This window comes from Schistosoma haematobium, chromosome 6 (assembly GCF_000699445.3).
Source record: "Schistosoma haematobium chromosome 6, whole genome shotgun sequence".
In the NCBI taxonomy this organism is placed as follows: domain Eukaryota; kingdom Metazoa; phylum Platyhelminthes; class Trematoda; order Strigeidida; family Schistosomatidae; genus Schistosoma; species Schistosoma haematobium.
The window spans coordinates 14,966,656-14,991,701 of record NC_067201.1 but is presented as its reverse complement, the minus strand read 5'-3'; the positions used below and the strand labels follow the sequence as shown (position 1 = coordinate 14,991,701).

The 25,046-nt window shown below is 33.9% G+C and overlaps 1 protein-coding gene across 1 annotated transcript; it reads right to left on the bottom strand.

The window, feature by feature from the left end:
• Nucleotides 1-32: 32 nt before the first annotated feature.
• Nucleotides 33-20,193, bottom strand: MS3_00008597 (uncharacterized protein). The gene is made up of 12 exons (XM_051216931.1): nt 20,078-20,193; nt 17,483-17,600; nt 17,363-17,442; nt 17,248-17,326; nt 17,115-17,201; nt 16,954-17,074; nt 13,767-13,828; nt 11,811-12,006; nt 10,857-10,918; nt 6,833-7,030; nt 4,553-4,614; nt 33-3,356 (listed from the first exon to the last, which is right to left on the bottom strand). The coding sequence occupies exons 1-12, from the start codon at nt 20,125-20,127 to the stop codon at nt 3,236-3,238; spliced, it is 1,236 nt and encodes a 411-aa protein (XP_051065567.1). The 5' UTR covers nt 20,128-20,193; the 3' UTR covers nt 33-3,235.
• Between the last annotated feature and the right edge of the window lie 4,853 nt (nt 20,194-25,046).

The following is a 25,046-nucleotide window of genomic DNA, read 5'->3' as shown; positions in this document are numbered from 1 at the left end:
TTCACCTCGCTAGCCTCATCATTTTATCATCTTCCAACTTCTATCAAAATAACAAACCAAGATAGGTCTCTTAAAATGCATAAATCAAATGTTTAGAAGTTACAAATGATTACCCCTATGAATCAATACGTTTTGATAAACGTGTACTCTATAACTAGCATCAACAAACTAGGATGATATAAAATAATAAATATATTTCTTATGTCCCAATGAGTAGAAAGTTATACTTCTGACGTTTCGTGGCTTACAATATAGTCATGAAACGTCGGAAATATAACTTTCTACTCGTTGTGGCATAACAAAAAAATATATTTATCAACTTTTTACCCAATGCTCAATTAATTTGAAAATATTAAGTCCAACATTGTCATTGATACATAGAACGATATTTGTTAAGAATGACGATTAGGTATCTGTAGGTTTTACACTTTCTATCTTCAGTAGAGTTCACCACAAACAAAACTGTTTTAAGCAAACAGCCTAATATTAAATTTGAGCCAGATCAAATGCAGAGTCATTTCACAAATTAGTAGTCAGTAACATAACCCAGACACTTTTATATTCTGATTACAAACTGTAGTATTTTAGAGATTGTGAATGGAGTTTGAAAACACCCGTAAATCTTTACCATAGATTGTGATCAGGTAGTTAATATGTTAAAATTCACTCATAATACTTGTATTATCGAAATATATTAAGATTTTCAGGATCAATCATTGAACTGTGATTCATATAATTTTGTTTATTTTTTCATTTTGGTAAATACCTATCAATCAAATTGTGCCAAGTGATCGAATTGATCAATGAAACCTTTCACTTTATTCAAACATAATATTTGTTGAAATCTATGAATAAGAAATACCTGTAACATTAGGGAAACATTTTCCAAAAATTTGTCATCATATTATTTTCACTGAGATTCACTGCCTGAATTAAGTATAATAGACCACCAGCTGTTTCTAAAATGTCAGTCCGATAGCTTAAAATTGCCTACAGTAGTTATGAAGTGAATGAGAACTCAGATGGGGCAAATCGACTTATTGTTTATTGCACAGTACTTTTATAAAATATGAAAACCATATATTAAATAAATTACTCTCACATCAGTTGTCTTTTAAATACTTCATGATCCTTCCAGTTCAGTCACTATTCCACTTACTCTGTTTCCCTTCCTGTTCTGTTCAATTCAATCTTCTGCTGGCAGGCATTCCACTTCCGATTGCTCCTACATAGTACTTATATCTGTCGGCATAAGCAACATACACCACAGTTGAACCGGAAGTTAGTGATTTCTCAATCTGATGTACTAGGTCAGTTTGGCCATCCTTAATTTCCAATTTAAGTACAACCAAACAGCGTGTATTCTAGTTGCCGGTTGTTTTTCATATATATATTTCAGTCAACAAAGGTAGTGAAGACCTCCCACCTGTTTTCCTATCTTGAACAATTATGCCTAACCTCAACCTTGTTTATACAGTGATTTCCCCATATCCGAGAAATATTTCAAAGACATACATAACTTTAGTACTAATAGCCACTGGATTTCATTTCAAATTCAGTAAATATTCTGATTATTTTAAAATTAAGATGAACCGTTTTTATTCATTTTCAGATTTTGTCAGTAATTCACCTGAGTCGGTGAAGCTTCCTAGATAAGTGAACTATCTGTCTAAAATTATGGAATGGTAAAACCTTATTTTTCAGATTAGTGTTAGTTCAGTCATAAGTATTGTAATTTTCATGATAACTATTCGACAGTGTAACTTACAGATTTAAATACATGATCACGTTTAGTTAAGTGATAAAATGTCGCCTACTGTGAAGCTTAAAAGAGTTATGAATACGTAAGTTTTGAACGAATCAACTAGACATGTGTAGTGTTTTATACCATAAAGTGATATTCCTCAGTTAGAAGAAACCAAATATATGCTCATATATGTGTAGTTTTATCGTACTAAAAATCAAACAGTATCAAGCAGTTTGTTTTCTTCTAATCTGATAGTTTTTCAGTTCTATAACGGTCAATCATTTCTTTTGAGATTAAACATCATAATACGTACGATAGACATCGAAACAAATAGATCAAAATTCAATTTGTATTGGTTTTTATGTGACTTATTCTTATTTTGTAAGTGAGAGGATGATTATGTTAATGCAGATTTAAAGAGAATAAACTTAATATGGAAGAGCTATAAATATTGAAGAGAATCTTAAATAGATAAGTTATTTATCTTATCACAATATAGGATGAAAATCATTAGTATTAAACATCGATAAAGAACTATTGAAGACGTTATATTTTGTACAAGTGACTTAATGATTAAAACTAAAGAGCTTAAACTATTGGAGTCATCAGTCAGACAATGAACGTATGGGTGAGCACACATATGTGGTTTTTCGAGTTTTTATACTATATTAATACGACGAGATGCAATCAGCATGGCATAGAGTAGTTTTATTATCAATGATAGCAAGATTAGAAGTGTAGAGAATATGATTTTAGAGAAATGAATTGATAGAGCAAGAATTATGAGATAATATTGGAATTCGGAATCTAAGAGGATACAGAATGAATGTATTCAGGTTACTATGACAAATTTCGACCAATGTTAACTAACATTTCTAGTCACTAATCATGATTATTAGCTTCTCATCTCAATTAGGTACACTTTACTTGTTAATAAGGCTCAAATCAATAGTTAATAACTTCATGAATCGATACAACAGCTTAGTTTGAATGCTTCTAACTTTCTTCTAGTCTATTCATAATCCAGTCAGTATTATACACTGAAATATTGCCTATGGTTAGTGTCATAAGACTTAGTCGAGTACAGAATCTAATCATCCCATAACACAAAACATCACACACAAACTGACAGAATGAAGGCAAAGTTTGAACATAATGGAAAAAAAAACTAACCAACTTGAACAATAGAAACAATAACGATGATAATAATAACGCAGATTTATCAAAATAAATATAGATTTTATTTTATATCAAAATGAGTATTGGAGAAAGAAAATCTGCAGTCGTTTTTTTCACATAACATGAAAAAATAAAATTATGAAGGGATACAATCAGTCGGTCAGTCATCTATAACATAGGATCAGGCAATGAAAGGATACAGTTTAAGTAAAAATATCACTGTAGGATATTGCATGAAGTAGAGGAAATGTAATAACATAATAATCGATTAGTTAAAAAATAAAAAAAAGACAAATAGAATCCAGCTAGTTACTTTTCCAATAAATATTTACAATATAATGAAAGATTTTCCATATTCTTGTCTAATATAAATGGAATAGTTATAATTTCTTGATAACCTTCTTCCATAGTTGGTTTTTCATATTTTGATCTGTTTTTATAAATGAGAGAAGAAACACGAAACGATTGGATGAAAGAGGAATTTTTTTGTGGAAAGTGATAATTGTTGGTTGTTGTTCTTTTTTTCAAATAATATTTTTTTGCTAAGTATCCTGTTTGATTAGAGCAATCAATAATAAATAATTAGGATCAGTAATCAGTGACATTTTGTTTTGTCTTGAAATTAATAAATTTCTCAGACTTACCGACTATGTGATCGAGTACAGAGTATTGAGGAAGGCGATGTGCACGTATGCATTCATTGCTTCAGATCGTGGAAGTTTAAAACATCGTAAACTAACATACAGTCATTAGTTCGTACTGTACGTTAGTCAATTACCACTGCTCAATTAGTGGTTGTACTGCATGTGAACAATTTTTCGAAAAGATCTATATACAAAAAATTACTGAAAAGGTTGCTACTAATAGTAACACTCCGATTCCCATTGACAGTGATAACGTCTAAACAACTAATTGTGTGGCATTTTCTTGAATAACGCAGTTATGCCTCTAGGTTGGCAAGAACATTAATGATGATATACATTCTATTTTAGGTTTCACATGTGATAAACCTTTACGATGTGGACACATAGGATGTATCGATTGAGCACCCATCTCAAATAGGACTAGAATCTTTGTAGGGAATAAGAACGATGGATACTTATTCCACACTCAATGACTCAGTCAGTCAGCTACAATGACTAAAACACACTAAGATCCATCAGATCAAACATAAAGAGAGTATAAAATATCATTTATTTCAATGAATAGCATAAAGGTGTGACAACATGTATTTTTGGTAAAACGAATTAAATTTTCCACATTTTTAATTCATTGACGGTTTACTTGAAGGGCGTTTTATGGAAATTGGATTTAATTTGTAAGTTGTATTTAATATAGACTGATCTCATTTCAGATACCATTGAAAATCAGAGATAACTGTTTCGTTCTAGTAAGGGACTCCTTGATACAAAATGGACGATAGTTATGTGGAAGTTCTCTCCAAGTAAGGAACTAAAAAAACTCTGGCAAGCAACCAACCCAGCTTTTTGAAGTCTACTGTTATAGTCACTTAATCGAAAATCACTTATAAAACAGCTGAGAGTCCAAAATATCTGCACATTTTAGTGTAAACAATGTTTAGATTAAGTGAAGCCAATGATAAAAATGGATTTAATAAAAACTTACTTCATCATGTTGTAAACCATTTGACTGATTGGTTTATGCGACGAATTTGTTAGAGCGCGAAACTATGGAATAATCAAAAGAAATAATATATAGAGAAAGTGAAAACTAGCATTAGTTGTATATTTCAGATAAATGTAATGTTTGAAAAACCATCGACAGTTTGTCACTATACGTTATGATTTATTTTGATGAAACTCATTTAACAAATACAGATTCGTGTACTCAACTATGAGCCACATTGTGCATGTAAGGGATGTAATGAGGTTATCCAGAATGACAATTTGAGCTATGTAGCTAAATAATTCAAATATTTTCCACCACAAATAATCTAGAAATACACCGTAATTTCCCATTTATGATGTGCTTGGCCTTGTAACTGCTTTATACTATCATGGAACAGTATAATAGTAGGAGGTAAATCCATTAGGTTTTCTTGTATTTTGAGCTGGCTGGGGGCAACAAGGAGTTGCCTGAACCAATCAGTCTCAGTATTGTTAGCGGGCACGATTGGTAGGGGGAAATCCGTTAGTGTTGTTGAAGGAAAGTGATCCCAATGGTAAACTATAACTTAATGATTCATTTACGTGACTATCTACACATTTGAAGGTTCTAACAATAATGGAATACAATCGAAAGTATTCACAATAGATAAAAATTCCCTCAACTCTATTTTTGATACTTATCCACTTGCCGATCCTTTATCAGGTACGTATGTGCTTCGGTTAAAATTACAATATCTCATTAGCACAGAGATGAAATTGTCAACCCAAATCCCACAATAGAAGAGGTAGTTTCACTATCACCGATGATTGAAAAGATAAAGCACCGAAGATACAATTCGGGAATAAAACATAAATTGGTGAAATTAAGACGTAAAAACGTTATAAGTGATAAGTCTTCTAATTGAACGCTAGATTCTGTTCCTAAGCTCCTCTAGTAACCCTCAGGCTAAAACAACACAGGGACTTGAACACGATAGAAAAGGCGCGAAATATGGAAGAAACGCTTTGCTCTAAGGTTCCTTTATGTACAGGAAATCTAGAGTTTTATAGTATTTTAGATGGCCTTTGGTTTTCGGAAAATTCTGGAACGCTACTAAACATAGTCAGTCAGTAACAACGTAGAACTTCGTACGTACGTACATCAGTTCGAGTCGCCACACCACATTAGCACAGAGATGCAGTGGTCGATTCAAATCCCGTAGTGGTAGAGGTAATAAGAGTATAAGCAGTAATCAGGAAAATTAGTGTTTGGAGATGTTATTTAAAGAGTATAATCCAGTGAAATAAATTTGGGAAGAGAAAAAAAAGAGACAAGGAGGAATAAGGAGATCAAAATTTGGTAAAACACAGAGTGAATGCACCTGCGCCATTGCAAACGATTTTGAGCCATGTCATTCAGGGTCTCTAACCATCGGTTGCTATCATCTCGCGGTCCCCAACCAGGTAGTCTACACCTACCGACATGACTCAGACCACTTGTCAGTGACTTCATGGACTTGTGCCATGTTTTGGTCTGGCCGCAGTATAGGTAATCATCCAATGAGAAACTGGACATGTGACTTTTCACTTTCTAGATATTTGGCAAAACTTCCAGTGAATGCTAATTAGATAAGATGCTTTTCAGTGCTTCCAGAATTTTCTGGCTTTTTTCGAGGACTTTTCTGGGTCTCCTCAACAATAACGAATCTAGAATATCAGAATTTGGGGCTGATAGGGAATGAATGCACCTACACTATTATAAACAATTTTGAACCATGTCATTCAAAGTATCTAATCATTAGTAACGATAATCGCGCGGACCCCAACTAGGTGGTCTACATCTATTAACATGACCAAGTTAAGTTGTCAGTGACCTCATGGACTGGTGCCATGTTTTGGTTTGGTCGTCCCTCGCTTTCTTACAGCCTAATCACACACCAGAAGACAACGCCTATCGAGGTAGGCGGTGGTTAGGTATACGTGACACATGTCCCGACCACCTCAATTGATGAAGGTTTATTACCTCATCAGTCAATTTCGCATATTTATCAAGTACTCTATTCTTAGCTCAGACAGTGCTTATTCCAGGGTCCAAAAATACACGAGCGATGCTTCGTAGACACCTACGGTCGGAAACCGGTAACCTACGAATATCCTTGATTCTTAATGGCCATGTTTCACATCAATAAAGTAGAACGGAGTGGACTGCTGCTCGGTAAACTCACCTTTTGACTGGAAGACGGATATCTCGCTTACGCCAAATTTATACGAAAAAAATTAGATAAATGAATAGTCTTACACGTTCATTATGTTGAGCATGTTCCATAGATGTCTCCATGATAAAACATTTCACTGGTATATCCCATACTTTAGCGATTTTAATATAACGTGTTCGTGACTCTAAATCCATATTCGTATTGTCGACTACAACTGGAAGACCTTTAGATATAGCTTGTTCAACAGCTTGTACACATTTTTGCCATGTACCAACATTATCCTGCAGTGTAAACCACAAGAAAAAAAATCAAATATTTATTTAACGGCTTATAGAAATTCAGTTAGTTTAAAGATGAAATTTTTTATTACAGAAAGTTATCAGGTTAGAAAAGCACTGAAAACTAGGAGGCGTTATACATGTACCTTTAAATGATGAACACCTTTATTCTCATGTTGAATCAAAATAAAGACATTAAGGTATTGTCGCAAATGATGGCAAAGTACTATTTAATGACTGAGGCAGTGGACACAGTAAAATAAGCTTTTTTTCTCAGCGTGACTAAGATATTCGCTCTTTTGCTAAATGTCTAAATGAAATTTTCCCTATAATAGATTTATGCTAACTATCTAATCTTCTAACTAATTAACAATAACCTTAATGTACTTAGCTAGATCAATATGCTTGATTGTATTAGAAGTAGAGGGAGCGAGGTTCGACTTTACAATCTATTGATTAAAAGTCAAAATGCTTTCAAAATTATCAAAGTTACAGCTCTACGATTTTATCTCTAAAAGAATACCTTGAAGAAATACGTTTAAGAACAGTAGCACATTGATTAAAACAGGGAATATTATTATATTGAATTTGAATTTGTGGAAAAATGGTAGTTGAAGGTCAAACCATTTAAGAAGTGGAATTTAAAAGTAAATTTAAAAAAAAAGTTTTTAGTACAATTCCAAGCAAAAAATTAAGTTAATTAATTTTCTTTACATTTTATGTATGTACATAAAAGCGCGCAGAGAGAGTGAGAGAGAAAGGAACGACTAAGCACGAGGAATAACGAAACCAAAAGAACTGGGAATTTTTCCCAATCCATAAATTTTATTCTTGATTTTAATTGGGTAGTTTCTCAAGATTACAACAATAACAACACCACCATCATCATTACCATATACACACATATATACAAATATACGTCAACACAACAAGATTTGTAATTAAGTAGTAAAGAGAGAATAGAAGAGATTCAAGTAGATTATTACTATGATAATGAGGGAATGTTGTAGTGTGTGTCCAGCAGCATTAAAGGAAACAGGCATGATCAACACACTGTACACACAAATATATCACTGATGTTGAAAATCACACAAAAACCGTTATGAAACATCCATTAATTTTTGTGGTAATTACTATAATACTGCATAATAAAAATGGTAGTATGGAATATCCAAACATTCATTCATATTCGGGTATCATGCATATGAAATCACGAGATTAAAAATTTTACCTATTCATCTATCTTATTATGACCAGTCTATAGGAAAAGGTTTATATATAGTTAATAAAATACCTTTATTAACAGTCGGTCAATGTATACTATTTTGACTAATGTAGGTGATTTGTGGAGATTGCTGAATTTTCATACATCATATCAGTGTCGAGTGTGAAACAGATATTCATCTCAGGCAATGGAAGAGGATTGTGCAATATCGCAAATTGACATCTGAACTATTGAATGCTGACTCAGTGGTCTGGAGGTCACATAAATGCTTTTTTCGAATGCGTCCTTTTTAAGTTTGAGTGCATGTGAATAAGTGTTCTGATGCAGACCAACTTGAAAAATTTATTCTTAATGATAGGAGTTTCTGAAGATTATTGCATTTCATAGTTTGAAACATGAACTGAACTTGGTTAAGAAATCACTGAAAGTCAGGGAGCACTAGACGGTTATTGCCCCCAAATGCCCTGGTTTTGCTCTATGCTTGTGAAACCTGGCCTCTCCGAGTTGAGGATGTTAGACGACTCTCTGTGTTCCATCATCCAGTGGCAACACCATGTTAGTAATGGAGAGGTTTGGCATCGTGTTTTCGGGCACAAAGACGATAATGCAATTGGTGTCACCATCTTGAAACACCGACCTCGGTGGCCTGGACATGTTCTACGAATGTCGTCCCAGAGAATTCCACGTCGTGCATTATTTGCCGACTCTGGGACTGGTTGGAAAAAGCAGAGAGGTGGTCAGTGTATGATATGGTGTCGTGGTATGAAAGAAATCTGCAAAGGGCTGGCACAACACAGTGGCTAGAGACGTTATCAGATATGGCTCAGGATAGAAGCCAGTGGCGATCCTGCTGTAACCCTCTTTTACTTTCTTCGTAAAAAGTGGTTGCTTCTTCCTTAACTGAAAGATTTCTTCTGGTTGTACCTTTCTGTTCCCCCATTATTACTATTATTATTACACTACCTTACACCAATCTGTTCGTTATTGTTCCCCTTTTCTTTCACGATTCTGACTTTTTTTTCCTTGTCTTTAAATTCTGATTGTTTTGTGTGGCGCATATATATTTGGTGCCCTCTTGTACCAATATTTATGTGTTCAAATAAATAAATAAATAATAAATAAAGACGGATATTTTGTCCTAGTATGGGACTCCTCAGAAAATGGCATTTACAATTTAATTGGGGATAGAATTCCTGATCTTTAGTTGTGGTAAGCAGTCTATTAAAATTAGGAATGTAAACCACTTGATGGAGACCTAGTGTTTGAAGTTTAAGCACTCACCGCGGGACCTGAAGCTTCTTGGCTCGACCCCCAGTGGCATTGTGAATATATACAGCTCAAGAGTCTTATACTATGTAGTATATGCTACTTATATTGACAGAAATAAGTAGTATGTAATACCGGTCAGAAGTGGAATGCCTGTCAGAAGGCTGAGAAGATTGAACTGGAGAAGACAGAAAGGGAACTATAAAGGGATTGAGAATTGGAAGAATCATGAAAGATGTAAAGGACAACTGAAGGAAGATGTGCAAATGAAGTACTTAATGTATGGTTTTCATAATTTACGAAGACATTGCAGTTTTGCACCAAGTAGTAAATAGGTCTTCCCACCTGAAAGTTCGTTCATTATACTAGGACTAAGTAACTATTTCGTGCCTCCTGATTTATAATAATTGTCTAAGGTCGGTTCATGTTGTAATTTTTGTAAAGTTATTGTTTTGCTTTTTTATTTGAATAATCATAGAGTCTTTTACTAACATCTATTCGATGCAGCTAAATTTAATCTCTGAATTCGAACAGATTAAACAAATTACAAGACAACCTTAGCATTTTACGTTTTCTACATGATTAGTTGTATTTTACTAAGGGGTTAGTGTCTTTCAAGAAACAAAATAATCTTGACTATATAAAGCTATTGCTTTACAACTGGATCGCTAAACAAAACTGTTTCAAGTCATTCAGAAATAACTCATTTTAGATAACAATGAGTGATTTTGAATATTAGGTTTGTGAAGTTATAAGTGGTGCAAGAATGTTGGTGGTATTACTCTGTGAACTAAAACAATAAACAGATAAACTGAGCTATGATATTACGACGTAAAGGTTGAATATATGGGGATAAAATAACAGATCTAGAAGGTATACATATATAACATCGATAAAAAATATATTTTAAGGTTTGTTTACGTTGATAATAGTATCCATATTGTCAGTAAGTGAAAACATGATAATAAACCGTATGTTTATACAAACAATTGGGAATTATTTTTCTAATTAATTGTGAATCTACACATAAATGGTAGGATTGAAAATGAATCAAATCAACATCACTATCAAAAACAAACAAAAATACAATTTATAAGGTGAAAATAAGATAGTTACGCATGTCTACATATTTCCTATGGTACTTTTTATTTACGACTACCATATATATATATATATATATATATATATATATATATATATATATATATATATATATATATATATATATATAGATAGATAGATAGATAGATAGATAGATAGATCAGATGATGCAATGAATAGGTAGACAATTCACAAAACATATCTTGAAACAACAAGAAAGCACACTGTAACACCTACCCTACTAATTACTTCATAACCTAATGGTGCCAACACTCGACTACAAAAGTGCGATTTACCAGCTAAAAGGTGTATAAGAAAATCAAGGAGAAAAACAATAACAATTAATCCACAAATCAGCAGGTAAATTAAGACTAGAAATCGAGAGGAATGCATATAGAATATATATAAATGCAAAAATGTAGAGGGAATGCCATCCCAAATGTTGTGTTCTCGTAGCTATAAAATACTTTAACCGTGAAGTTTTCATTATCGTTTTGAACAACATATTCAGCGTCTACTTTATTTACACAAAGTAGCTTTTCAGTTATTCCACCAGTGTTGAATTAGTTCGTTATGATGGCCTTTTGTTTCTATTCGTTCTTATTTTTCCATTTACTGTTGTTCGATTAGTCTTAGACACTGTGACTGATAGAGTTTTCTGTATGCGTTGATAAATTGAATCTACGTCAATGTGTCTATTGATTATCGATTGACCTGACTGACATGATCCCAGAAATTTTCTGACATTCTTAGGGTTTCCCAATACAGATTTCAGACGTTTGTCCAGTCGAACTCATGTCTATGAAAGCTCCGTAATTGAATAACTAGTCTGAGAGAACACATCACCAAAACCATGAACCTGAGCCGCAAATCTTAATATTAAAATAATGATACTGTGCTCATTATTGATTACCTTCTAAGACCTCTCAAATTTCTAGACAGGGAGACTAACCAATGGATAAGTATCTATTATTGCATTATGTGGTGATTAGAGATAAAAGTATTAATCGTTAGATTTTGAATTAGTGCCTTAAAAACATTGTACTTATGATGAGACCTTGAATCCTTAGGTGTGGACTGTCTTGAACCCTGAACTAAGATAAAACTCGCAATTTATTTCGTGATGGAAATCAGTTACAAATTGTCGGCTTAAAGAAAGTCAAGGTAAACAATATCATAATCATTACTTACACGCAGGAGGTCCTACCATTAAAATAAGCTCTGATTTGTTTGGTCGGTCAATTCTTGGTAATTTACTGTTTTGTACATCGTCATTAGTTAACAATTCAGTTGGATTGAATTTAGGCATCTCAAATTTCTCTGTATCTAATTGATCAAACCACAGCTGTTCTGGTGTTAAAAAGCGAATTCCAACATTTTGGGCAAACTATGTAGAATGTGGAGAGAAGTAATAAGATGAAATGAAAAAAGAGAGAGGAACAGGAAAAAATCGTGTTTAAACGGAATGATACTAATTCACATCAAAATTTTATAAGACCGTTAGAATATAATTACTGTATTTTTGTTTTTAGAGAATTAAGAGTAATTACCATTAGAATGACGATTAATACTTGTAACTTAACGCTGGTTGATCACTGAGTGGCGACCGATGTCATGTTTGTCTACGTCCAGAGTTAACTATAGACTACCTTCAACTACTTAACATCTGAACATAGTGTACGCTATGTAGAGTCCTTTAGACAAGTGATCACTTGATCAACAGAATTCGATCAACATTAAAAGGTATAAGTCACTACTCAATGATCAATTTTTGTACATACTTAAGCCCTATAGGAGATCATTCAAAATTTTAATAGCTCAGTGGTAGTGTCACAGACTGTAAAGTTGGGTGATGTGGGTTTAAATCCCATGGGAAGATTGAAACCCTCAAGACTGGAAGCACATCTTGCTAGCATAAAAATTAGATTCAGGTTTTAATATCGGTTATCTCCAATAACCCGACATTTAAGCTATAAATCTTCAGATTTGTTAGTTTGCTAAAGTTATGCTTACAGAGTGAACATCTGAACGTTAAGGTAGTATATATATATATATATATATATATATATCCAAAAGCTGTCTTGTTGAGAAAATGATACTTGATAAGTTGAAAAAATTGCCTTGACAACAATATTTATACACGAAGTTCAGCGAAGGGATCTCTTTTCAACGAATTTATTATCAAGCTGTACAATCGTATATATATGACATTTTTTTGTTTTTTGTAAAAGTACTAATCTAGTATTATAATTTTTTTTACTATGTCATGGTTAATTGTGTTCACATTTCCTCACGGAATTAGTACTTTGACAAAAAACAAAAAAATTTCATATATATACGATTGTATAGCTTGATAATAAATTCGTTGAAAAGAGATCTCTTCGCTGAAATTATTTGTCAACAATATTTATGTTAAAAAAAGGAATATAAAACATCAAGACAATGTATATCCTAAAATAAATTCCATTTGTTACAGGCACTTTATATATTAGATTCATAGAAGTTTTCAAATAACCACTTGACTTTCGAGCACACAGCCATTATCAAAATAATTTGTGTATTTTTCAATCGTTTTTCTTTTAATACAAGTAGACAAACAGTATTATTTTCTCCTAGGTGCAACTGACGTGAAACAATCTGCTGTATATAAAGTTGTTATTTCAACTGTTATAGAATTCTCGAAGAAAGCAAGAGGAAAGATTTAGGCGAAACAACATGAATTCTTTTTCCGTTCAGTTGAAATAAAAAGACGCAGTGATGTAATTAATTGAAGGAAAGAGTTAAACAAAATTTGATGATGTAATGAAGGAATATTTGTTATAAAGTCAAAGAGAGATTAACAATCATCTCCTTTTGAACACATAAATCAGGTTTCTGACGCCTGGTAGCAAGAGTTTCTGCAAACTTCAGAAGACTGGAGCTTGGATGTTCATTAATCACCTTGAAATATTGCACGGTATCGACCTGAAGTCATGTGTCTAAGAAATGTTTAGTAACTGCATCATTTAAAATTTTTCCTCCTCTTGTTCGAAGGCTTTTGGGAACATATTCATAGAAAAAATTCAAAGTTATAACCACCTTTCTCTTACTGAATTGCATAATTATGAACAGATAGAAAATGACCAAATGAAAACACAATCAACTTACTAAACGATCAGCACATGAATGATCTTTCTTACGCTTTCCAGAAGCTGGACGACCAGCAGCATCTGTTAAAGATTAGTAGTAGACATTACATTATTAGCTTAAAAAGTAATAAGTTTTTAGTTACAGTCATTAGGTAACTAATCAAAACAACAAGGGAGAAATTGTTAGTGACAATTACAATGAAATATTTGTAAAATCCCAATGATTAGATAATTGAATCTTTGATGTTTCGCAACCTAGTAAATTATTGTTAGGAAGATGATAATAAGGAGATCCAATACTTACAAATTAGTTGGTTAGACAGTCCAGATAAGCTTGGTACATCACTTAAACCCCAAACAGATATGAAGAACTAATGAAAAGAGAATCAAAGTAGGACTTCGATAAATACTAACTGTATTTTATAGTTCCACTTTTCGTCGTTGATGTATTTTTGGAAACAGATTTAATGAAAATGTGTGGTTGTGTTATAGATATGTTATTTGTTGAAGTGTTTTTTGATTAGGAATAACCAGACGATATCGTGTAATTGTGATGAAATACAGACTATATTATACATCGAACTCGGTTAATAAGATGATTGTGTTTACGTGTGTTTATGATTTGAACCGTTTAGATAAAGAATAACGTTAAATTGTAAAATGCCTATGTCTAAAGTCACTGCTATTGATGAACTAGTGAAGATCATTGGTAAATTCATTTATTTAAGCAGACATATTAGTGATGTGAAGTGAAGAAAAGTCTTTTCATTTAGAGAAAGCAGCCTATGCTAACCTCGGGTATTTCTGGGGTTATCTCCTTGTCCATCATTAGGTGAACAACACTATTCTGAGGGTAGTAATATCATACATTAGCTGGACATACAATTTCTGAGCATACATAACTTAAAGATATGTTTCGTAGAATTAATTGAATTCAATGGCAGAAACCATGTCACTATTTTTAATGTCAAATTACCTGCGAAGTTAGCTGCTTTGTATTTATATAATTCTTACGTTAGTAAGAGTATACAGACGTTGCTTTGTGATAAATGCCTTACAAAAGACAACTTGTTGATGATAATCAGAACTATTTCCATTGAAGTTAATAGACGAAGATTTTTCGGACAGGTGAGACAAATAATTAAATATAAGTAATCTACTTATAACTTTAAAAAGTAATATAAATTAATTTTATCAAATATACTAAGGGTGAAGCGTTTTGATACTTGGAGGCTATTCATAAACTACACTGAGTGTAAATAGAACCGTTAGTTTTAACAGAGTAAACAAAGTCATACTATTAATGAATCCATTACAGAATACATAAGCTTTTTGAAAGAATAACAATCAGAGTTTACATTCCGAATACTTTTTGTTCTAATTATTGAGGGAAAATAGAATGGACTGTGTGTAAAGAAGTTGACTTTAAACATTAGTATCATTTGTGCACTTATTTGTTAACGAGGAACGGTTGTTTTCACCTAGTGTGGGGATTCATCGGTTTACATTACTTTTTAGGATCACTGAAGGATTTAAAACATTGTATAATAATAATTATTATTTTAAGTTATTCATAGTTTATAATACTTGTTCTGATGACCAGTTGTAAGCTTAAAACCAATTTGAGGAATAACTAGTATGACTCATTTAGTAATTACAAATTAATATGTTCTCGGGTTTGAATCGCCCATTTTTGTGTAGGTAGTAAGAGATGCTATCCGCTTGTCTATATCACAGTGAGTGAGGCAGTGTTTGGACCTAGGGCTTAACAATTGAAAGTCGAATGTTCTAACCGTTAGGCGACGATTACAACGAAGGGTTAAGAGTTAATGGACAACTGGTTTTCCGTGGTTGTGCTCTATCCTTATGAGATCAAACTTGTGAAGTGTTAGATCATATTTGAATAAACAGATGTTGTAAAATAGGCTAACACAAGGCAGCACTAATTCGTAATGTTGATAAAGCCATAAAACCTATATGGATATGAAACCATGTTACACTAAATGGTTATACTAATTGAATAGGCTTGCTTAAATTTTGCGGCTTTTTTTTTAGCTATGTAACTGATATTATTCTGCATCAATATTTGTTCTGGCTTTATTTAAATTCATAAAGGGAACTAATTGCATGTAATATTAGCTGACCAAAGCTTACAGCTATTGGAATTTAAATAACTGCATTTTATTTAACAGTCTCGTCTGAGCCGATAATTGACTTTAAAATCTTGATCAATTAAAATACTAGCTTTACACTGAATGTCTTCTACATTCTTGACGCCCGATTTCCTTAGCACTGCTAGTTCAAATTTCGGTGAATGTTTTTATAACGGATTTTATTTAACAAATCTAAACTGATGAGAAAAAAAGCCAGGGAGAAATAAGTGGTAAATAATACTAAGTCAAGTAAAAAAGAATTGGAAAGTAAATAGTTATTCAGCTTTAAAAATAACAGAAGGAACGAGTTATAGGTTCCCGACTGGAGAGTTAAAAAATGTAGTGATAGCTTGGTGACCAAAGAAGTTTTAGTTACACCGAAGGCTTGAATTTCACTTCACGCGCTTTGGTTCAAGCGGGACGCTACCAACAATGGTAACTTAAAGTAAATTATGCATGGACATAGTTTTTGGTCACTAAAGTTTCAAATTTGAATCTTAAAGGACCTAGTTTGGTTTGTGCTCACACCTGAAGTGCAGCTTGAAGTCACATAAACGTACCTTTAGTTAGGGAGCAGGTTAAACCACCTACCCATACGTAATGAAGCAGCGTTAATATGTGAAAAAAAGCTATAGGTGCTTGAACTAAGATATCATACGTATTTATAAAGCCACTGATAATAATTTGAGATATGAAAAGAATTATGTGCATCTAGACGAAGGTACACAAAATGTTAGGGTAAGTAACTGAAAACCCCACTACAATGGGATATATGTACTAATAGACTTCTTATGAACATAAAAATAGCCCTCGTTAGTCTGTGCATCCTCGAACAATATGGACCAATGACTTTTGCGCGGGGTTCTGCAATGTTATATTGGTTTAATTTTCGCACATTCAGAACGTGGTTGACGAGCCCCCTATTAGACATGTTAGTAATATTTAAAAGGTCAGTTTTTATGACATCTCCCCAAATAATTATCTCGTGGAAGATTAGAATAAAAATATTTTCCTGATATTACAGTTGTAAAGTGAATACGAATGATAACTTACCGCCAGAATACAAGGATGCGAACAAATCAATAGAGACTCCAGCATTACCTTTTTCATTAAGAAAATCCCACATTCCGGTGAGAGGTTTGCGGTTTCTATCATCTAAGATAGAAAACAAACCCTAGATTGCATTACATATGGTCGAATGTATTTTTTATTACTTGGATTGGTATGTTTAATTTATCTACAATATTTTCTATTTTTAACTTGAAACTAGGTATATCTTGGTAGCCTTTTGTTATACCTTTCTGAAGAGGTGATTTTAGAAAGTAACGTAATATAAAAAGCGAGTACTTGATTAGAGAACAAAACAATTTTATATCCTTTATCAAAATATTCCTTGAGCTTAGGGATAACATTGTCGTTGATCAATCTAAAGTGATAAGTTATTGAATAAGATAAATCTTACTTCCAATCTTTGTAGTCTTTTGGAAAAACTTTTCCTGAAGATGGAACAATAATTGTTCCGTCCATATCTAGGCCTAAAATCTAATCGTAATACGGATTTATTTCTAGCCTGAAGTATTACTTTGCTACTGGGTTCACACTTGGGATGTGTATATACTAACAGAGAGACGGTATTTTCCCACAATTCTTCATTTATTGACTGTGAAAGATTCTCGGTGGGGACCAAGGTCGTTTGACGCCTAAAAGATAGATTGACTCAAAATGAAATAATTGGTGTACACTACAAATAACTAATAATAGTACGTTATTACTTCCAGGACACGTTAGCACACTTTTAGCGGAGAATTAGGCATACTATACAGAAATAAGATTGTTTGAAAGGCTTTAGGAAATTATAAGAAAAGTAGCGGTAGATATAAAAAATGAAGTCTCAAAGTGAAAAGTACCAAACTGTATGGTCCAAAGCACACCCACAAGTTGTCTGATCATTTATTGAACGTTTAGGTTTAGTTCTATGGAGGTTTTGATGGGCAAAAGCTTACAATGAAGTAGTCTAAGGTAAACTTACTAGAAAACATGGGCTAGTGATGAACAAAGACACGATCTTGAAACTAAGGCAGTTCATAGTGTTGTTTTGGCAGGCTTGTTACTTTTAACCGACAGTAATTCATGAATTCGCCAGGCGAAACTTTGTTCGCTCTATAAAAAGAACAATCATTATGGACCAAGAAGAAGGGGAAAAGATAAGACTCGTCATTTGTAAACTTCACTGTCAAAATATTACTAAAGACTATAAGTATTTTTAGAAAGTCATCACGACCATAATAATTAAGAATAGGAATAGTATCCAAACAATCAAAGAAGAGTTGTATAACTACTAACATAGTTGTACTTACTATATTAAACAGTAAACAGATGACTCTTCAAGCAAACAAGAGAATAGTGACATTCTTGAAAGAAAAATTGTGTAAACAAAGGGGGAAGGTGACATATAGTCTGTTTTGTTGCCTACCATGGAGGAATAGTGAGACATTTCCCTCAAATGTCTTTCTGGGAGGGGAAACGTCCTAACATTTACGCCTAAATCTACATCGAACAGTCTACTGTTTGCCTACGACAGGTAATCTAGTTACCTCCGGTTTTATAAAACAGGTTTATTACGTGAGGGGTATTAAATCCACCCAATTTAAGCTGGACAGTATAGAAACAAGCCTAGGCAAGCCTGAACTAATTACTTACATAGGTGATAATGAATGAAATAAATTTAGATCTCCCATAGACCATGTTAGTTTTTTTACTGAAGTCAACGATTCTAGTGACATAAGCATATTGAAGTGTTTCATACTTAGTCATGAGCACATATTAAATTTACTTGTGATGTCTTCTAAAGATTGGTGCTTTACTGTCAGGTTCACACTTTTCTGTTGACCGAAGTGGAATTAGAAGTGCTGAACATTAGTCTTTAACAAGATATGAGGGACATATTTGTATGCTGACTTGCTAATCTGATGATCCTCTAGTATTTAAGATGGCGACAGTGAAACGACTAGTGAGTGACAATCCAAAAACATCCATGGAATAAATCTCTTCTTACATCATGAAAACTGAACTAGTCATCCAGTTTGCGGTGTTTGAAACTACCACCAAAAAGGGTTTTCAGAAACGCAGATTCTACAAAAGCATACTAAGTGGAGATTTGTTTTAGTTGTTCTTGATCGCCACAAATATTATTATCACGACTTCAACTCTCTAGTATTACTTACAATAGTACCACGTCCGATTGCAAGATTACCTTTGTGGCATGAAAGATAAGCTCAGTAAGCGTTATCATGGAGGAAAAGATAATGAAATATGCTTCATAGCTAGCTTTTCTTCCGTTCTATAGAGACGGGGTAAAATTTTGTTGAACATCACTGTAAGCCTGACCTTATGTTGTCGTATATTAGTAAAAAACGGATTTAAACAAACTCCACTATAAATGCTTATCGCTCTTCAATTTCAGGATTGAATGAATGATAACCTAGGTTCTCACTGACGAAGTAGAAGTGCAAAATAAACGGTGTATTTCAAAATTTTTACACCGTAATCATACTTCCCCTATAGATTGTTTTTTAAACAATGAAGCTTTCTCAATCGGTACATAGAGTTGGGACATATATGATGCACGTGGAGACAATTTATATGACTTCATATAAACTATAGATTAACTGTCAAACTTTCGTAATTACGAAATCTTGGGGTTTCAGTCTAGGTTGATAACACTTGTATTTTTCAAATAAATATCTAAGACGAGTAACAATTTTATAGATTCCATAAATTGCATACAAGTGTTGACTCCGTTAGGAAAGCCAAGATCAATATGAGTGACATTAATAAGAGATAATTTTTTTGTGGACTGATTAAGTAGAAATTCGGATGAAGAGTGGATGGCTCGGTTTATATTACAGTGAAAAGACGATAAAACAATGCAATTTGAAGTGTAAATTTCGATGAAATCGTACTAGGTTTTCCATCAATTTGAGCTAAAATTCTCGAAAAACGTTCGCTCTTTAAAAAGATTCACATTTTTTTCGAGATAGATTACCCTATATGTTGTATAAATAGTTTAAATATACTTCTATACTAAGACATACAAATATTAACACTGTTTATCAATAAAACATTCGTTGGAACCAACGGTATATTCAGAAATGTTGGTGCAGATGACAAAACATACATCTTGGATTTAGACGTTCCGACTATAACACTTGGAGGCTGACGTTTCATCGTGTAACACGAAAACTGTATAAACGCATCAAGTGACCTCGTGCTCTTCAATGTCCAAGGTCAAACGTTCAAACGGTTTATGTTGTAGTGACCGAGATTGAAACTTTCGCCTAAATGACTTCTGTATCTAAAAGCATCAAACTGCACAAACCTCTAGAAATGGACCTAGAAATATTAAAAGAGCGAAAGTTAGATACTAGTGAATTATGGAGAAATACTGTCATGAGTCGTTGGGAATGCAGTAAGATTCCTCTCAAGAACTTTCAGGGACTCTTTTGAAAATTTTCATCGAATGGATAATTTCAAAATTTAACTTTCCGTAAAAAGCAGGTATGTGCACAATTGATTTACTATACTGTGATTCCAACTTTTGAATATTGTCACTGAAATTTGTAAGGGTTTGATCTTACGTACGTATTTTAAAGGATCCCTAGCATTAGTGATAGTGTAATAGGTCAATTACAGACTACTTCTGAGTACTTCAGACTATTATGGATAAGACCAAGCGATTAAAGTCGTTTTTCATAAAATTTGAATTTGCTTGCTCGAATTTATTTAGTGGTTCGATAATAATTCTTATCCTTTTGCAACGAGTGAGGGAAATTCTATGTTTCAGTACTCTGAGTAGAACCAAATAGTGCTCTCCTAGATCAATTGTAAATTTTTAACGTTAAAATTGACAAAGTTGTGCCTCAACGTTCCTAGTACACAGTTTGATTCAAAGGTAATTAGCCGGTTGGCGTCAGAGTTTAGAACAAAGTCCTGTGACGCTCATATATTTTAAACTCGTGACAACTCTGTAGAAGAGTTATGCGTGTTGTACACGCAATTTTCAACTTGTCTCAGACAGTCTACTTTTCGCTTTGCGTTATTTTTAAGTGCAACGTTACCGGCCCACCTTTGAAGTCAAACCTAATCTTCTAGCAGTATTAGATGATCATCCTGAAGGCAAAGTTCTGTCTGAAGTGTAAATTCGTCGGCAAAATGTTACAACTCAGATGCGTATTCCTGACAAGATTAATTCATACAGAAATGCAAAAGAGATCCTACTGCTGAACTCTGTGGGACATTACTGTGACATCCTGTAGAGTGAAAAAAGTGACCTTCACACTGGCCTTGAAAACCCGGTTATTCAGGTGACTTAAAGCAATCTGTTCGTAGTTGCCTGAATCCTTATATTTTGGGCTCACTGAAGAGACTTATAAGATTGGTCATATTTAAAGGCTTTGAAAAACAGAGGTATACTACGTTTGATTCTTCCGGCTGTGAACTGCTGTCTTTCAAAACACAGCTATCAGCAGATAAGAAATTTAAGAGTGGGTCCCTCTCGAAACCTGTTGCTGCGTTGGAAACAAAATTAAAAATAATAAATAGTCAGATGAGTTGTAGTGTACCAAAAACTTGATAATTTTTGAATATATAGAAAGAAATGCTTCTAAACAGCAGGTTGAAAGTGTTGGAATATGCTCAGCTGTATGAATTACATTTACTTTTGCGACTAGGATGATATACCTAATCCCAAGATTGTAGATTCACCATGACGCGGCCGCCTAATCTATAGAACCTTAAGTGGAAATCGCGTCACCGTGTGTACCGACTGATGTTATTGTGACAGTCGTCTGTCACAATTTTGGTGTTTTGATGCCATTTCCCCTAAATTTCCACGAAATTTTCTATAGCGGCTCCCTCAAAATTTCCCAAAAGTGGGTCAAATTTTCACCAAAGTTGGAAGATTGGGTATTCAATAAGAAGTTTAGCACCCCTGAAAGACACATTTGAACTGGGGATAGGTTAATATACTTAATATGGGGAGTAGCAAGTTACACATTGACCATACCCGAACGACTGGGCCATGCGACACTGAACAAGCGTTTTGATATTCACTAGTTCTGACCTCTATGTTGCCCAACATTTTATGTAAATCTCAGTTATCATCAGCTCATCTTCAAGGATGATGTGCTTTAGAACCGACAACACTGCATTAATCTCCCACTATAATCAATGTGACATTGATTTGATTATCGCGAGCCGGAGGTTGCCAAGGCAATAGTGGGGGTCCATCGGGTACTGAAAACCTGGAAGAAAAACCAGAAAGAAAGTAGCAGCGTCTTATCGAGAAATACATGCAGTAATTTCAAAAATTTTGTTTATATCTTGGTACGCCAAAAATGAAAACATGTGAGGAACAGTGTAACGTCATGTACAAAGTTAAACCATATAGTTTATTCTAGCTCCTGACAAGCCAATTTACTCACTCTTCTTAAGCAATATTTTGACACTGTTACATATTTGCTTAATTATTTTGACTGTCTTTAGATGAGCATATGTGTGTACACGTCTTGTCCTACTCACTACATTTCTGTAGTTTATTTTTATCTGGCTATAATTATTGGTTAGATAGAAGTGGCTCACACTCCTTCTACAATCTGCTCCACTCTTCCTTCTTTGTTTCACCACCCTGATTGCATGTTCAGATCAATGAGTGCATAAAATATGCAAATTCATAATCCATTCTCATATATACCCTATTTAATTCCACCATTCACTAACGTGGATTATGTGAGATGATAGACGACAAGTATATAATTCAATAACAATCATTCATACGATCCAAATGGAGTCAGAAAAAGGACCACTAAAAACTCACATAAATATTATTTAAGAGCTGAAACAAGTGGAATTACATTGATGAAGAAGGACTTATAGGTTAATTTTGTGAAATAATGATCCTTCGTACTTCATTGACCGCTGACTACGTATTTCGAATACAGTACACTTGTTTGTGCTCATCTAGTTTTATCTGGTTCAAATCTCATTGTTTCAGAAATTCCTTGTCAGTACGATAATTCGGATATGTCTAATCATCATAATTTAGTATGAAGTCATATCGATAAGTCGCATTAAAATGCATAACAATAACCAGTGGTTATTAGTTGAACTTATGATTAGTACGAATATTTTGTGCTTAGATTAACACTAATCAAATAGAAAAATAATCAACATTGTAGAAGTACTGAATTAGGCACTTTTTTGGTCTGAATTAGCAGGTCGGCTGATATTTCTGCCGTTACACTATACGCATGTGTTGATTTCCATCTGCGTTTGCATTAGTAGGCTAACTAAAGGGGTGGTGGCATAAATTAGGGGAGGACGAATTCTAACTGGTGTTCCACACCAGTTTTTCTATGCAAATTTTGTAAGTAGAAACTTCCAATCGAATAGTATCCCATTATATTTCAGCGAATATGACGGCAGGATGAAACATATCCAGGCTAGAAGAAGTGCCCTTGCCTAGATGCTCCGGCATTTGACGCATAAATCCAGCCTCCAAGCTCACCTATGAAGCTCCTCTTAGGTCGTAGTTCAAGCTCTCGTCGGTGTTAATTGTAGGACGGTTAAAGGGCCTACAGACAGTTTTGCTGTTTTCTTTGTTGCATTACCGTCGCGATTGGTTCATTTGTAGTGTGGCGTCGAGTCGCGGTTGACCATGACCACATCTATAAGAAAAATACCTGCCAGTTAACCGGTAAGATCCCCCGTAGGCCAAATATCAGAAGGCAGTTGATGGCTGTAGTCGAGATGTATTTGTTGGCGATCTCGTGGTATCGAAAGAATACCGAGATCGTATCAGGTTACAAGCGGGGTGGCTGCTTATAAACCCAACTCGATTTCGTAAACGTGGCAGTCTGCTTAGAGACCAACCAGAATGAAGCGGAAATTATTATATCCGCGATCTTTGTATGCGATGGCGGCCGGCTTTCTTCGTCCAATGCTTTATCCGCTATTTCTTCTGTGTAGCTACATAATTTAGTGTTTCAGTGTGGTAAAATGCAGAAGTTTATGTAGTACTCTAAATGTCGGAGCAGAATTTTTTCTCATTTAGCCTTTTTTCTGGGTTTTTGCTGCTTCTACTCAAGTCAATGTATTTCTTCAAACAAGCTATCTAGTCCTATGTTTTAAAATGGTAATGGTTTTTTTACTTGTTTTCAGATATCCAAAGCCGAAGTTCGCTTTTTTAGCTAAAATGATTGTTGCTGCCGCCTGTGACTAACTGTCCGCGTGTTCGTTCCTAACTGTCCTTTATGATATTATCGGCAAAATGAAAGGAAACAATCTCCGGTTTTTAATTTTCTTCAGTACTATGGACCACACGATCCCACCGAGTCAAACTAATACCGAGTGCCCAGCAGTACGGCATATCAGTATTGATTTTGAAAGGTTCCAGACTTCCGACAACTATAGATGAAATCACAGATGCTACCAATCTATTGCAGAGGGTTTGTTATGAAAAATATGCCATATAGCAGTAATAGACGAGTTGTACTCATTACGTCGTGCGTTAAAACAAGCTTAACATTGAAAAGCCGGAAATCTGCTACCAGTGTGTAGTGTATGTTTGCTGTTTTGGCCATAAAAGGAACTTGGAGGGTCATGATCAGGAAGTATAAAGGTAATTAACTGTTATTAAGCTCACTTTCTTAAAGATCATATATCACGACTCGCAAATTTGTGTTCTTTTTACGGTATTTTGTCGACCAGTACCTAATATGTTCACCCTTACGACGAAAAGTACCTGCGAATTCTCACCTTCATATTCGAATTATTTTGGGACAACTGTATTCCAGTTTGAGTGCTTCGTACGCCCTGCGGAACTCGATTCATACATTATTCGTAGTTCCAGTATAACTTTCTCATGCAGTAAGTTCAAAGTAGACACTAGTCTTTCTAAATAAGCCTGTTAAGCTAATATCCGTATTCTCTATTTCAGTTAATCGATGAAGTCTTGTACCACGAGCATCTGCTGTATACTGCCATTTTACTCTAATTCTAACTGTTATATCTTACTTTTGAAAAATAACATTAATATATGCAGCAAATACAGACTTATTTGTTTTGATGGAGATAGGGGGTTCATGGGA

Bases quoted from the DNA above. Each gene is read 5' to 3' on its own strand.
- MS3_00008597 (XM_051216931.1), bottom strand. From the start codon at position 20,127: ATGAAACGTCAGCCTCCAAGTGTTATAGTCGGAACGTCTAAATCCAAG. The intron at 17,327-17,362 runs GTAAGATTTATC...TTATCACTTTAG, and splicing joins AAAGACTACAAAGATTGGAA to ATTGATCAACGACAATGTTA. The intron at 12,007-13,766 runs GTAAGTTGATTG...CATTCTACATAG, and splicing joins ATTCATGTGCTGATCGTTTA to TTTGCCCAAAATGTTGGAAT.